The sequence below is a fragment of the Jaculus jaculus genome, chromosome 11 (genome assembly GCF_020740685.1).
Source record: "Jaculus jaculus isolate mJacJac1 chromosome 11, mJacJac1.mat.Y.cur, whole genome shotgun sequence".
In the NCBI taxonomy this organism is placed as follows: domain Eukaryota; kingdom Metazoa; phylum Chordata; class Mammalia; order Rodentia; family Dipodidae; genus Jaculus; species Jaculus jaculus.
Window position 1 is genome coordinate 48,021,947 of NC_059112.1, and position 14,569 is coordinate 48,036,515.

A 14,569-nucleotide genomic window follows, 5' to 3' on the forward strand; every position below is an offset into this window, starting at 1 on the left:
GAGACATAGAAACTGTACAAGATAGTCCAGCTTGTGGCTTGTTAAAGTGATATTGGGTATTAAATGAATGAGGAATAAATCTGACAACTGAATGGGAGTATGGTGTGAAGAAGTTCTGATCTCTTTGCCTGTTTTAGTTTTGGTGTTTTTTCTCAGGCTTATAGCAGTGTGTCACAGGCCTAAACATTCCTGTACATATTGAGTCTTGGATGCTGTTCACGAAAGGCTTTCCTGGCCTTTCAGGGGTCATTTGATTCAAGTTTTGAATCCTATTCTTGCCTTTAGAGATCAGGTTACAGGTGCTAGCCCAGGCAGTGGGCAGTCCTTCATATGTTGTGTAACAGTTGCTGGTCTCACTTCTAAGGCAATTTTTGAGGAGTACAGTTCTAAAGCTGGCCTTGCCCCACAAAACTCTTTGCAAGATCTAGTCACAGAGGCTCATCTAGTGTTCACAGGGCAGGATGTGAATGTTTGCTGTGCCCATGCAGTCTTTCCAGATGTCTTGGTGGGTACAGACTGGAATCCCCTGCTGCCTCTGGCTTTGACCAGTTTGCCACCTGAATGAACACTGTATGGTTCCAATTCAGAATTCTTTCCTCACAGTCTAAGTTATTCCTTTGTCCAGATTTAGTTTCATGTAATCTCGTGATACTTGTTCTGAGTTTCCTGAGAGTCAGATTCACAGAGGGTCTCACTCAGCCAAGCCACTAACTTGGCAGGGGTCATTTAAAGTGGCTTCTATCACTGCTGTAGTCTACTGCCTCTTTCCAAGAAGAGGTGTCCCTAGAGTGTCTACACCTCTGCCACTGCCTGTGTGCAAACTGCTGTTCACCCCCTTCTGTCCTTTACTGTATCTGTTACAGTACAGCTTTTCTGTGCCTCTCTGTCTTAAAGCCATGGCTTCTGCTATCTATTGTTGGCACTTTATTTCTCTCTCTCACTGGGAGGAGTGAACTCCCCAAAATAAGCCAATTCCTGCAGGATGTAGGGTGGGCTTTTTTAATATTGGTGCCCACCGCTCTTGATTGCTGTTATCCAACTTTGCCCAGTTTATTCCCTGGAGAGTCTAGCTCACTCACCCTCTATCTTACAACCTGAGAATGCATGGATCTTAAGGGATCAGTTCAATGAGTTAGAAAATGTGTGCCAATTTGTTTTTATTTTAGTCTTATTTTTGTATAGTGAAACACTTGTGAATACTGAGAAGGGAAAATGTATGGCTCAGTGAATTTCTACATGGACTTTTCTTTATCTTGTTTTGTTAGAATATAGTTGCTCTAAAATATTTTTAAGTAAAGATTTTATAGAAAAGAATATTGGCTAGAAATCACAGGATTTTTTTTTCTCATATCTGTTAAGTTTGGCAGTCATTTAAGCCTGTAAGTATAATGTATTTATAGCATATAACTTTAGCTCTTTGCTGGTATAAATTCTGAAAACATTAAGTCTTTACTGCTATTGGTTAAGGTATAGGTGTCCTTGGTGATGATACTAATGATGACTATAGAAAAAACTGAATTTAAATTGAACAAGAATACATTTCTTATTAGGCACAATCTGCTTTTTTTAGTTTTATATCTACAAGATATTCCTTGGTTTATATAATTTTAATGTTACCCATTTGATTTGAGACTGTTTTTAATACCTATTGATAGTCTTTCTCATATGTACCATTGTTTTGTCTATATAATTTTATAAATTTCCTTTCTGTTTTTGTGCATTTTTAAGTTAGTGTACAAAGTAGCATGTTTCATTATTACATTTTCATGTATACATATCATTGTACTTTGCTCATATTCATGAACCTTACTCCCCTTCTGTATATGTTTTTAAAATTGAATAGAGCATATTATTTTAGGATCAGTTTATACTCCCAAAGTATGTACATGAGTTGTGTGTATGAGCATTAGTGGAGACTAATTTACCAGAGCATGGGCAACCTACAAATTTTTGTTGTTGTTTTTTGAGGTAGGGTCTTACTCTAGCCCAGGCTGACCTGGAATTCACTATGTAGTCTCAAGGTGGCCTCCAACTCAGCAGTCATCCTACCTCTGCCTCCTGAGTGCTGGGATTAAACGTATGTGCCACCACGCCAGGCTTAAAACATATTTTATTACAACATATTCCAGAGAAAATTTTTTCATCAAATTGAAGGTAATTATTTTTTATGGTAGTATCTAACTTTTAAAATATACACAGTTGGATTAATATACCTTATGGCCCCCAAGTTTTACAAGTACTGTCTTTCTTAAAGTCTTTATCAGTAAGTATCAAAAGCCTAAACTACTTTCTCAATAGTTTTACTTTGAAGAATTTCAACAAAATACTGAGATAAATATTTAGACTGCTCAATATAGTATTTTAAAAGATTGACTCCTTTTTTGCTATTATATATTAAAATAGAGGAGTATTAAGTAATTTATATCACTAATTAAAATACATTCAGTTATTGAGAGCTTATTAGTGAAGTGGGACAATTTTTACATTGAAGAAAAGGAAGTTACTTTATATGTTTGTAATGTGCTAATTTATTTTTGTAAGGAAGGCGAGTAGTATGTTTTATTGGAAATGTGCTAGAAAGAAAAGTTACAAATAATTCATGATTATATTTGGCATATGAATTACAGATTGAGTTGATTTTCTTTTATGTTTTTTTTTCTCACTGAACACGTATTTCATGATTAAATATGAAACTTATATTTTTAAAAAAGTTCACTTTTTTCTATAAAACTAATGAGGGACTAGAGAGTTGGCTCAGTGGTTAAAAGCACTTGCTTACAAAGCCTAAAGCCCTGGATTTGATTCCCCAGTGCCCATGTGGAGCCAGATGCATGGAGTAGTACATGCATCTAAAATTAGTTTGCAGTTTCAGGAGGCCCTGGTGTATGCCTCCTGTTTCTCTGTCTCCCCACCCCTGCTTGCAAATACAAAACAGAAAAACAAAACTCTAATGCAATTAGAAAGGCAAATGTATGAGTAAATGAAGAATACATATTTTTTCATTGCTGTTGATCTATGTTTATAATAACATAATCATGTCAATATCAGATGAACTTTACCCAGCTTTATAAAATTATGGAACCATAATGGTTATTTGTTTTATTAATAGTTTATATTCATTAAGTTTCACATAACTCATTAAGTTACCTTTGTGTTTTCTGAAACAGTCCTTGGGGTGGATTGGGCCCTACAGATAGACAGATAGCAGGTTTTACAGCTCCTGTTGACTATCCTAATTTTTTTTACCAGTGGCTGTAATGTCTTTGAGACCTTTACACCTAAAGGCCAGAATTGGTTGTATAACTTTATTTCTACCAAGTAGTCAATGCTCAAATATTTTTCAGTAACTCTTGGAAGTCTTTGGGCTTCTAGCAATTTAGGGTACAAGTGTGTAACTGCCATCTCTAGTGGCACATGACAGGCATTCGGGAACTCAGATTGTCCTATGAAAAACTACTGCATTGTCTCTTCAGCTTTATATTTCTTGTAATATTACTTGTTATTTACTATGGCATCCTTCTCAAAAACTTACAGCATAAATGCTGGTTGAGGCTTTGAGCTGTGGTATAAAATGGGATCAGTACAGTGAGACTGGGATTATTAAGAAGTTTTTGCTTGTTCTTTATTAGTATTGAATAGGGTAATTCATTTATGAATCTAAAAGTTTATAGGAAAGATACGTGCCACATTCACCAGTCTTCAGTAAATGAACATCCAGGTAGAACATGCCATTTAAAATATATCTTATGATAATTTCATACATGCATATAATGCATTTTAATGATACTCAGTCTTCCATTAACTTCTCTTGTCACTTTCACACTTTCACTGAACTCTTTCTTCCCTACTAGTCCCTCTTCTACTTTGATGAGGGGTGTGTGTGTGTGTGTGTGTGTGTGTGTGTGTGTTTTAGTTCAACTAAGGTTGTGTGTATGAGCATGAGTGGAGACTAATTTACCAGAGCATGGGCAACTTACAAGTTTTTTTTTTTTTTGTATTAAAGGTAGTCTCACTCTAATGTAGGCTGGCCTGGAATTCACTATGTAGTCTCAGGCTGGCCTTCAACTCACAGTGATTTCTACCTCTGCCTCGTAAGTGCTAGGATTAAGATGCATGCATCATCATGCCTGGCTCAACTTAGAACCTACAACCAGTGTCTACACCACTAAAGAAAGTGTACCCCTTTTCCAGCCATCATTAACTGCTAATAGCTCCACAGGAAAGGGGCAGGAGCCTCTTCCAATCCTTGACTGAATATTGATAGTGTCAGTCTTCTGCAGGTAATCATAGCTGCTCTGAGTTTATATATGCAACAACAACTGTCATGCCAAGAAGACAGCATTCCGTAGGACTTTTCTTCCTTTTTCTAGCTCTTACATTTTTCTGGCCCCTCTTCCACTATGTTCTCTGAACTTTGAAGGTTGTGCTAGAGATGTCCCATATAGGGATGTGCTTTCAATAGTGTAGAGTATTTCTTTAAAGATGGAGCCTCCAAAATATTCCCATTTCATTGTCTTATAATAATGGATACGGAGAGCCTTTTTAATATCTTAATTTTAGTTATTTTTGTTATTTAAGTATAGTTATATGCTGGATTACATATTTGAATATAAACATATTTATAACCACTGCTAAATAATTATAGTTGTACTATTACACTTAGGAATGAATAAAGGTGAAAAATCTAAAGAACCAAGAACTTACACTGAATGTTTCACTGCTCTTCCTTCCTGCTTTTCTTCTTCCTTCTTCTTCCTTAATTGCCTCTACTTGTGACCTGTAATTTCTCCTTTTGATTTACTTACTTATCTAATTAACATATAGTAAAATATAAAATATATTCATTTTGTGAGTGAATTACTGTATTATGTGTAGCTCCCCTCAGATATGAGTTAATACACAAGGATAGAATATTCTAAAGAAGTAAATTCCTATATTTTATTTTTACATTCTTTTATCTATGCTGAATATTAAACTCAGGGACACACACACACACACACACATATATATACATATATATATATATACATATATATATATATATAAAAATATATGGCAAGTCCTGTCTCAGTAAGCTGTACTTTCAGCCCCATAGATTGTGTCTTTATATATAAGTAAAACATGTTCATTCAGACAACTAAAAAATATTAAGTAGAAAGAAATCACTCCTAATTTTGTTATTCTGAAGTAATCTGTTCATATTTTTGTATGTGTGTGAAATTTGTTTATACTTGTATTAAGGTGGAATATATAATAAGTACACAGCATATATAATTTTTTTATCTGTGAAATTTGTATATATTTATTCTTCTGTTAAGGTGGTATATATAGTATGTACACAGCATTTCATGCTTGCTGTGTTACTGTGTATATAGTTATGGATCATCATTCTTAATGGCTGGGTAGGATTTCATTATGGAAGGATTATAATTATATGTGTTTTTATATGTATGTGTACATGGGTACAAGTATGTCAAGGCACATGAGTACAGTTAAGAATACAACCTAGGGTGTTGGCCTTCTCCTTTTACCTTGTTTTTGAGACAGTCTTTTGTCTTCTCACCACTGAAAAGGCTGGTCTAGCTGACTTGTGAGCTTCAGGATTCTGGTTGCTTCCCATTGCCATAAGTCCAGTGTACTTGGCTATATAGGGATACTGGGTATCTAGCTCTGATTAACAGACTTGCAGTAGAAGTGCAGCTGCTGAGCCATCTTCCTAGCTCTGGAAGTATTTTGATTTATGTCTATCTAAGTGTTGTTTTATTTTAAATTTATCTTGTACTTTCTTTTTTAAGCTATGTTTTTTAGGGGACAGGGTTATAAATTTAAAACTCTGGCTGGAGAGATGGCTTAGCTGTTAAGGTGCTTGCCTGTGAAGCCCAAGGACCCATATTCTACTCTCTAGATGTTAGCCAGAAGCACAGGATGAGGCAAGCAAAAGTCACACATGCCCACTAGGTGGAACAAGTGTCTGGAGTTCCATTGCAGTGGCTGAGGCTCTGGTGTGCCAGTTCTCTCTTTTTCTCTCTAAAAAAATTAAAATAAATAAGTCAAAAACTTCAAAACTCAAGGTAATGTTTCTCCTACATATTTACATCTTTTCTTTATTGCCCTTCTTATCCCAAATACATAACATTTCCCCCACCCCCAAACAGATGCTTCAAATAAAATTTTCCCTCTTATTTTGCTTTTTTAAAGTTAAAAATGTTTCTAGGGGCTGGGAAGTCAACTCAGTGGGAAAAATGCTTGCTGTGCAAATGTGAGGATTCCCCAAAATGTACATAAATAAACGGCAGACTTGAAAGTGAAATGCACATCTGTAATTCCAGTGCTAGGGAGGAGTCAGGAGGATCCCTGGTGACTTGTCTAACCCATCAATGAGCTCTGGGCTCAGAAAGAGACTGTCTCAAAAAGTGTCTTGGAGAGCGTTTTGGTAATACACTTGATTGTCTGCCTCTGACCTCTATGTTTGTACATGTGTACATGTACACACATACATACATGCACACCACATATATACGTACACACATACATACAAATAGTTTCTAATGAAAATTTAATGGTGAATGAAGAAAGACATTGATTATAGTAACAAGCCTACACATGTATAAGGACTAAGATCTATTTTTTGGAGAAAATTAAAGTAATGCTATTGAAGTACCAAATCTCTTTAAGAAGCATGTAAAATCTATCTGTTACAGACACCTATGTTATGGTTTACTATTAAAATACTATTTAGATTCCTAGCACAAGTATAACATTTTTCACTATATGCGTGCCAAGTTCAAATGATTAGTATATGTTTTTAGGTAAGCCATTGCAAATCTGAGGTGTTGTTAATCACTGTTGGCAACTCAGGAACCAAATGAATTGGGCAACAAAGGATTATTGCATATTATTACTCCCAATTCTTCTTAATTATAAAATTAAAGCCATAGTATGTGGATACATCTAATTTAAATGGACTTTATCTTACAAACCTGCTGTTGTTGCACAGCATTCTAAATTTCATTCTAATACTTTACATTGTAAGGTATTTTATAAAATTGAGGCTCTTTCTCTCTGTGTGTGTGTGTGTATGTGTGTGTGTGTATGATATATATATATATATATATATATATATAACATATATGTATATTAGTCTGTTTCTATATATATGTATATATATTAGTCTATATATATGTGTACATATATTAGTCTTTTGTGGGGTTTCCATTTTTAACTCTTCAGTCAGGTTCCACCTCCAGACTAAATTGTTTTGAAAGAGAGTTTTGAGTAGTGCTAGATATTAGTTTTGTATTATCTTTGTTCCGTCTCATTATTTTTTCGAAAAGAGTGTCTGGAGTAAGGTCTTCAAAAAAGTTTTGAGTCTTACAAACTAAACATGTTCTATATTTTCAGGAAGTTCCTGACATACTCTGTCTCTCTTCCTATTCTGTCTGCCTAAATGCACTTCTCCTGGAATCAGAATTTTTAAAGCAAAAATTTATTCCTATTATCTACCTTAGTTAAATTTTTCTTATATCTTGTTAGAACAGCAGCTTCTCTTTTGGAGGAAGGGGATAAATAGTTCTTTAAAGGAAATGATGATTATATTATTTAAAGCAGCAAATTGTATTTGTTATCAGTTTTAATCACATATGTAAATATGTGGTCACATTCAGCTGAGTTAGAGACTTAATATATTTAGTCATACTGTTGATAATGCCAAGATTGGTGAAACATGCTAAATGTCCAGCAAAAGGGTACTGGTTGAATAAATTATAATACATCTTTGGATGACTGAAGCTTATTTATTGAAAATTACTTTGAAGTTGAACTTGTAAAGTGTTTGTGATATATGTCTTAAGTCTATATAATTCTAATTTTAAAAATAATTGTATTTAGAGCAGTTTTAGGTTTACAGAATCACAATGAGCAAAGTAGTAACAGTATTATCATGTGCTACTCTCTTGGGCCCTTGAGTGCTTTTATAACACCATTTTGTTGAGCTAGAACTTACACATGCTTAGTAATGAAAGCTCATTGGTAAGTTTATGCTTTGTCGGTTTTATGATAGTTCCAAATGAACAAATGTCATGTATTCACTATTAAAGTACCATTTACAGCAGTCATAGCCATACAGATCTGTACCTATATATCACTCCCATTTCTCTACCAACTTGAGGGAAACGTTGTATTTTTATTGTCTCTGATACTTGCTTTCTCCAAAATGTCAGATAGTTGGAATCATGGCTAGATAGCTTTTCCATATTTATTTTTGTTCACTTAGCACTGTGTACTTAAGAGTCTTTTTGTCTCTTTGTGGCTTGGTAGTGCTTGTCTTTTCACAAAATACTTGCCATGTGTGGATGCACCACAGTTTGCTTACTCATTTACTTAGTGAACTACATTTTGGCTACTTTCAAGTTTTGGCAATTACAAATAAAGATTCTATAAACATATACAAGGTTTTGGTGGACAAAATATTTCAGCATTTTTTCCATTTGCATGAATATTTAGTAACATCATTACTAGATTATATGGAAACTATACGTGTTTTCAGTGATGCCCATACTGATTGGATCCCTTGGAGTGTAGCTTTTGTTGCTCCTTAGCCTCACTGGCTGGCACTTTGTTTCCAGTGTGTGTTCTGGAGTTTGTTTGCAGTGACTGGAGGCTCTGGTGTGCCCATTCTCTCTTCTATCTCTCTCTGCTTGCAAATAAATAAAATAAATAATTTTTAAAAAGCTATTTTTCTTTTGGTATTTTTGAGATAAGCGCTTACTAGGTAGTTCTACCTAGCTGACAATTCACTTAAGTAGACCAGGCTGTTCTCAAGCTTGTGATACTTGCCACCCTCTGCAGAACTGGGAACTGCAGATGTGCCACTATGCCTGGCTGTTAATGCAGCTATTTCCCTAAGATAATATTTAAATCCTTTTCAAGTTATATCTTCATGTATTAACATTCCAAAACAGGAGATAAATTGTTTTAGAAGTGAAATCTGATTCATTATCATTGTCATTTTGTGTGAAATGAAGTATAGTAATATTTAATAGCTGAAAGAGAAGAAATCAGGCCTGTCCATGCTGATCTGGAATTCACTGTGCAGTCTCAGGCTGGCCTCGAACTCGCATCAGTCCTCCTACCTCTGCCTCTTGAGTGCTAGGATTAATGGTGTGTGCCACCATGCCTAGCTAAAGCCAAAATGTGTAGAAAGAGAACATATTAAATATTTGTAAAGTACAGCTATAAATGTGTTGAATTGGGCAAAATTTAATGACTGTGTATTTAACTGTGTAGGCATTTATTTTATTTAGTGTTTCTCTGAAGAATTCTTACTAAAATAAGAAGATGATTTAATTTTAGAACTAATCAGTGCCTTGTTTTTTTTTAATGTTTCAATCGGTATGTGTCTTAACCTAAAATTTTTATCTCTTAAAACTCAACACATAGAAAATTTTCAAAAGCATACCTTCTCTGGATTGCCATCAATTTTTCAGAATCTCTGTTTCCTGTTGATATGTGGCTATATCTAGCATGTTGTATATATTTATACTACATAATTTTTTTGAGACTGGGTTTTGCTAAGGATGGCCTCAAATTTGCATTCATTCTGCCTCAGTGTCAGTGTTAAGATTAAAAACATGTACCATTATGTCTAGTATGCATATGTAATTAATAAAGATTGTATTTCCTGGTGAAAAAATTTTAATGCTATATTAGTCATGAGGCAATAATTAAAATAAAACTAGCACTAATATTTTCTTGCCCTATGTGAGCTATGTTGTGCTTGGACGATACCATGTTTGCTGTAGTAATGCTGCATATCAAGTAGCTCCAACATCTGCAGTAGAATTGGGAGCGATTTGAGGAAAGTGGGCTCCAGCTGGTAAATGGGGATTATGGCTTCTCCACATGACTCAAGCTCCAGACATGCTATCTGAATGTAAATTCTCATGCTGGATGGCAGAAGATCAAGGTAACTAGGAAAAGCCAGGTATGGCAGTACAGGCTTGTAAATCCAGCACTGGGGAGGCAGAGGCAGTTGTATCTTCCCATGCTTGAGGTCTGCCTAGTCTACACAGAGAATTCCAGGTTACGCAGAGCAAGACCCTATCTCCCCTTCTCCCTTCTGCCCCTCCCCAAAGCACAGGTGGGGTAGCTTGGGAAATTTGTCTGGCTTTCCCTTTAATGCTTCAGCTTACAATTACACACTTCTTTCCAACTCATTTTAAGTTCAAAAAACAATATTGGCCTACATAGCTAGAAGTCTGTGAAGACTCAGCTTTTAATCATACACATTAATTAAGTTTTTGATTTGTGAGGTTGTTGGTAAAAAATTTTTTGGCTAGCTAACCTTATCAAAGATGTGTATGGTAATACAAGATGTAGGAAGATAATGACTAGCCATTTTACCTTGCTAATAACTAGCCTTTGAATGGGATTTTATATTTAATAACATTTTCATTTGATCTTCAAATGAATTAGGTGATACAATCCTCATTTTACATATGAGGCAATTAAAACAAAACTTTGTGGTTTAGGGGTGGGAAAGTAACTCAGTAGTTAAAGGCAGTTGCTTGCAAAGCCTGGTAGTCTAGATTTGATTCTCCAGATGCACAAAGTAGCAGGTGTTTCTGGAGTTTTTTGCATGAAGAAGAGGGCCTGATACATCCATATGCTATCTCAAATAAGTAATTTTTTTTTTTTAAAAAAACGTTGAGCCTTAGAGGTCATAACTCTTAAGTGTGTTTCCATTCTAGACTTTCAGACCTCAAATATCTTTCCATTGTACTGTACTATGTCTTATGTTCTCATTTTTTGTCCTTTGCAAATTTATGTATTTTTTTGTATACTGTAGGCAAAAATCTTTACATAAATTATAGGCTTTTCTATTGTATATATTTGAATCAATACATGACCCTAACCAGGATTTTTTATTCATTATTATTCCAAGAACAATACATTTTGTTTATTGCACAACTTAGTAGAGGTGTGTATTAAACTTCCTTGTGCATTTTGAGAATTTCTGTGGTGCAGCAATGTTTTTCAGTTAGATGTGTAGTTATCTCAAATGATAAGATTTTTTAAAATTTATTTATTTATTAGAGAGAGGGAGGGAGGGGTAGAGAGATAATGGGCAAGCCAAAGCCTCTAGCTGCTGCAAACGAACTTCAGAAACATGTGCCACCTTCTGCATCTGGCTTATGTGGATTCTGAGGAATAGAGCCTGTGTCCTTTGGCTTTGCAGGCAAGTGCCTTAACCACTAAGCCATCTTTCAAGCCTGATAAGGTTTTGTTTAAGGTTCTGCATATAAATTTATTTGGGAAAAAATTCGAAGGGCATTTTGTTGAAGCTGTCATTTGAAAATTAGTGTATCTACTAAATATAGGTAGAATGACAGTCTTACCATACCTTTGTAAAATTGCTTTATCAGATAATATTGTGTGTGTGTGTGTTTTCTAGAAACTTTGAAATACATGACAGCTGTTGAATTGTACGGAATAATTTTCTGGGGGAAAAAGAGAAACAGTATATTTTGTATTCAGCAATATACATTATTTGATTACCTTGTTTTACTCTCTTGTAACAGAGTGTTTGGAAATATAATAAAAATCTCATCTTAGTTTTGATCCAAGAATTTGACTGCTTCTTACTTTCTCAGACATCTTTCTATTTTCTCAATTTTTTTCTTTTGTCTTGGTTCTTTGTTCCATTTCTCTATCATATATCATCTTGCATGGTATATAGAATTCATTGCTTTCCTCTCTATATCTTCCTCTTTGTACAGATTTCATTCCTAGTAAAAATAAAAATGAAAAATTTCAGGTTAGATTATACTTAAAACTATTGGGTACTATTTATATATAACCAGCTCATTATTCTTGCCACTTTGTCTCATCACAGAGCAGAATTTTCTGTTTATGTCTCTAGATATCATCAGTTTAATCTTAAAGTCAGCCCCCCCTTACTATTAGCAGTGAGGGCTTTTTTTTTCATTTTTTTTCTTTTGCCATTGCTGTGGAGAATGGTAATTTTGTTGGTTTTAATAAAGTTAGTATACTTAATTAATATTTTTCCCTCTTTTAAAGACTGTGAACCAGAGGAGCTGACTGACTGGTCTATGGATGAAAAATGTTCATTTTGTAACCTACAGAGAGAAGCAGTCAGTGTAAGTTTTAGTGCCATAAAACTATTTTTAAATTAATTGCCCAACTGTAACACAGTTCTTTAGAAAAAAGAAAGAAACTTAATTTGTTCTTGAAATTTGTTACTCTTGTTAAAAATTTACAGACTTGATTTTGTTAAATGAATAGAGTATTTTAAAGTTTTAGATTGGAAATCCAACTTTTAGTTTAGTTTAACTTGCAGGTGAAAACTAGAAAAATTTATCTTGTTTTGCTTATTCACTTCAGGTCAGTTTGGTATTTAGGTATCCAAGGGTACACATGCAGGCCTATATTGGTCTGAGACCACTGTATAGCCCCATTTTGTTTAAGAAATAATAAGAGGATAATGTTTTTAGTATCTTACCTCCTCTAGGTATTTGGCTGTCAGCAGAACTTGCTGTTGTTGAATCAGCACATGCCTCCTGTATAGGAGACATGGACATGCAGCCATCACCTCCTGTGTGGTATCTTGGTTCCTTTATATTTCTGTGAAGAAAGGTGAAGGAGTATCGAGAATCATTTTAACATACCTGTTTTGTTATTAAAACTTCGATGGGATTACTTTATTGCATGCCACATAGTGAATTTTTCAAGAGTACATTTCATATATACATACACAGAAATAGGTACTTTACCATACTTTGTTTAAAAAGTAAGGTTAGTTTGGTTCTGTATTATATCTACATTGGTTTATCCCCTGAATCTTGTCCTACATTTGTATTCTTTTGATAAAATTTGGTGTTCAATGAAAGGTAGAACAAATGAACATTGAGAGAATTATGCTTTTGCAATTTTTAATTGAATTTCCTGTTTAAACAAAAAGTAATTTGGTGTGTTGTTTTCTTGTAATTTTAGGATTGTGTACCATCTCTTGATTCTTCACAGTCAACGCCAACAGAGGAGCTATCATCTCAGGGCCAGTCCAACACTGATAAGATTGAATGCCAAGCTGAAAGTTACTTAAATGCACTCTTTCGAAAGAAAGGTAATACTGATTTGCTTTGTCATTTAAAATTTGCAATAGAAATCTAAACTTTTTGAACATTTTTCATGGAGGAGATTTTTATATGTGAATCCCCACTTTATTCTTTACTTCTTTCTTATCCTTATAGACCAGTAGGGTTCTCAATCACTCTTATGATAGTATTCTACGAGGCATTCCTTCTTTTTCACATCATATTCTCTAATTTCTCCTAATAGACCCTTTAAACATATCTTTATGCTTCTGTCTTTCCTTTTCATTTAGAAGACTTCAAAAGTTGTTGGATGTTCAATAAGTTATAGATATACTATATTGCAAATCTTTCCTTACTAATGTATCACTTAAATCATTTTATTAACTAAGTAGAGTATATATGATGGCATATGAATTTAGCATTTATTTCTTAGCTTGAATATGTATACTTGACACTAAAATGTCTGTTCTTTTGTGTTTATCTATCTTAACTATCCCAATTGTGGATACTTGTTCATTTATTTGCTGCATATCTGTCAGGTAGAATATTTTATATTTTACCTAATTGGGAAAATTATAGTATGTAGAATCTTCCACTTTTTTGTCCGTGTCTATACCCATGATTGTAAAGTGTTCTTTTTGTCCTCTCTCTTCATATGGATATTTGGAATAAGTAAGGTATGTGGTGGAATGGAGTTGGTTTTATACTGACCCCTCATCTTCTAGGGATTGAGAAAATGCTACTCTATTCTTAACTAGGTGCTGATTTTATTTTACTCCTATTTAGAATTAGGGTCTATCATCTGCTTTCTCTAACTTAATGTTTTATTCAGCAGTGTTAAAAATAATACCTTTGAAAGCCGGGCGTGGTGGCGCACGCCTTTAATCCCAGTACTCGGGAGGCAGAGGTAGGAGGATTGCCGTGAGTTTGAGGCCACCCTTAGACTACATAGTGAATTCCAGGTCAGCCTGGGCCAGAGTGAGACCCTACCTCAAAAAATCAAAACCAAAACAAAACAAAAATAATAGTACCTTTGAGAAGAATCTTGTTTAGTTGTTAACTTTTAGAATACATTCATGTATTCAAATAAGAGAATCCTATGATTAGAAAAATCTTTAGTATAATTTAAAGACCTGAAGTTAAGAACTACATTTTAAAAAATATACAGTGACTAAAAGCCTTTCCTTTTGTTACTGAATCCTTTCCTACTGAATTTGTATTATCTTTAAAATATGTTTTTCAAAAGTTTCACTGTAAGCTACATGTTAATATTTTATATGCTTTCTTTAAAAATTTCACAAAATACTCATTTACAAAGACTATTCTGCTAGCATGCTTATCAAACTTCGTTATCAGACTTGTATTAATAAGTGAATAAAGAAAATGATCACACAGGCAATATAGTGTCTTATTTACTTTGGATTCCAGAAGCTAGTCTCCTCTTCCTGTGAGTCATT

General features: G+C 34.2%; 1 protein-coding gene across 10 annotated transcripts in view; it reads left to right on the forward strand.

Moving 5' to 3' along the window:
- Positions 1-14,569, forward strand: part of Lcorl (ligand dependent nuclear receptor corepressor like) — a 161,849-nt gene that overhangs the window by 40,844 nt on the left and 106,436 nt on the right. For 6 of the 10 annotated variants that reach the window (XM_004656083.2, XM_045161579.1, XM_004656082.2 and 3 more), the window contains exons 3-4: positions 12,079-12,158; positions 13,012-13,141. In XM_004656083.2, the coding sequence (XP_004656140.1) occupies positions 12,079-12,158; positions 13,012-13,141 (210 nt within the window). The remainder of the gene's footprint in view (positions 1-12,078; positions 12,159-13,011; positions 13,142-14,569) is intronic. The other 4 variants (XM_045161581.1, XM_045161583.1, XM_045161582.1 and 1 more) reach the window with 1 other exon arrangement.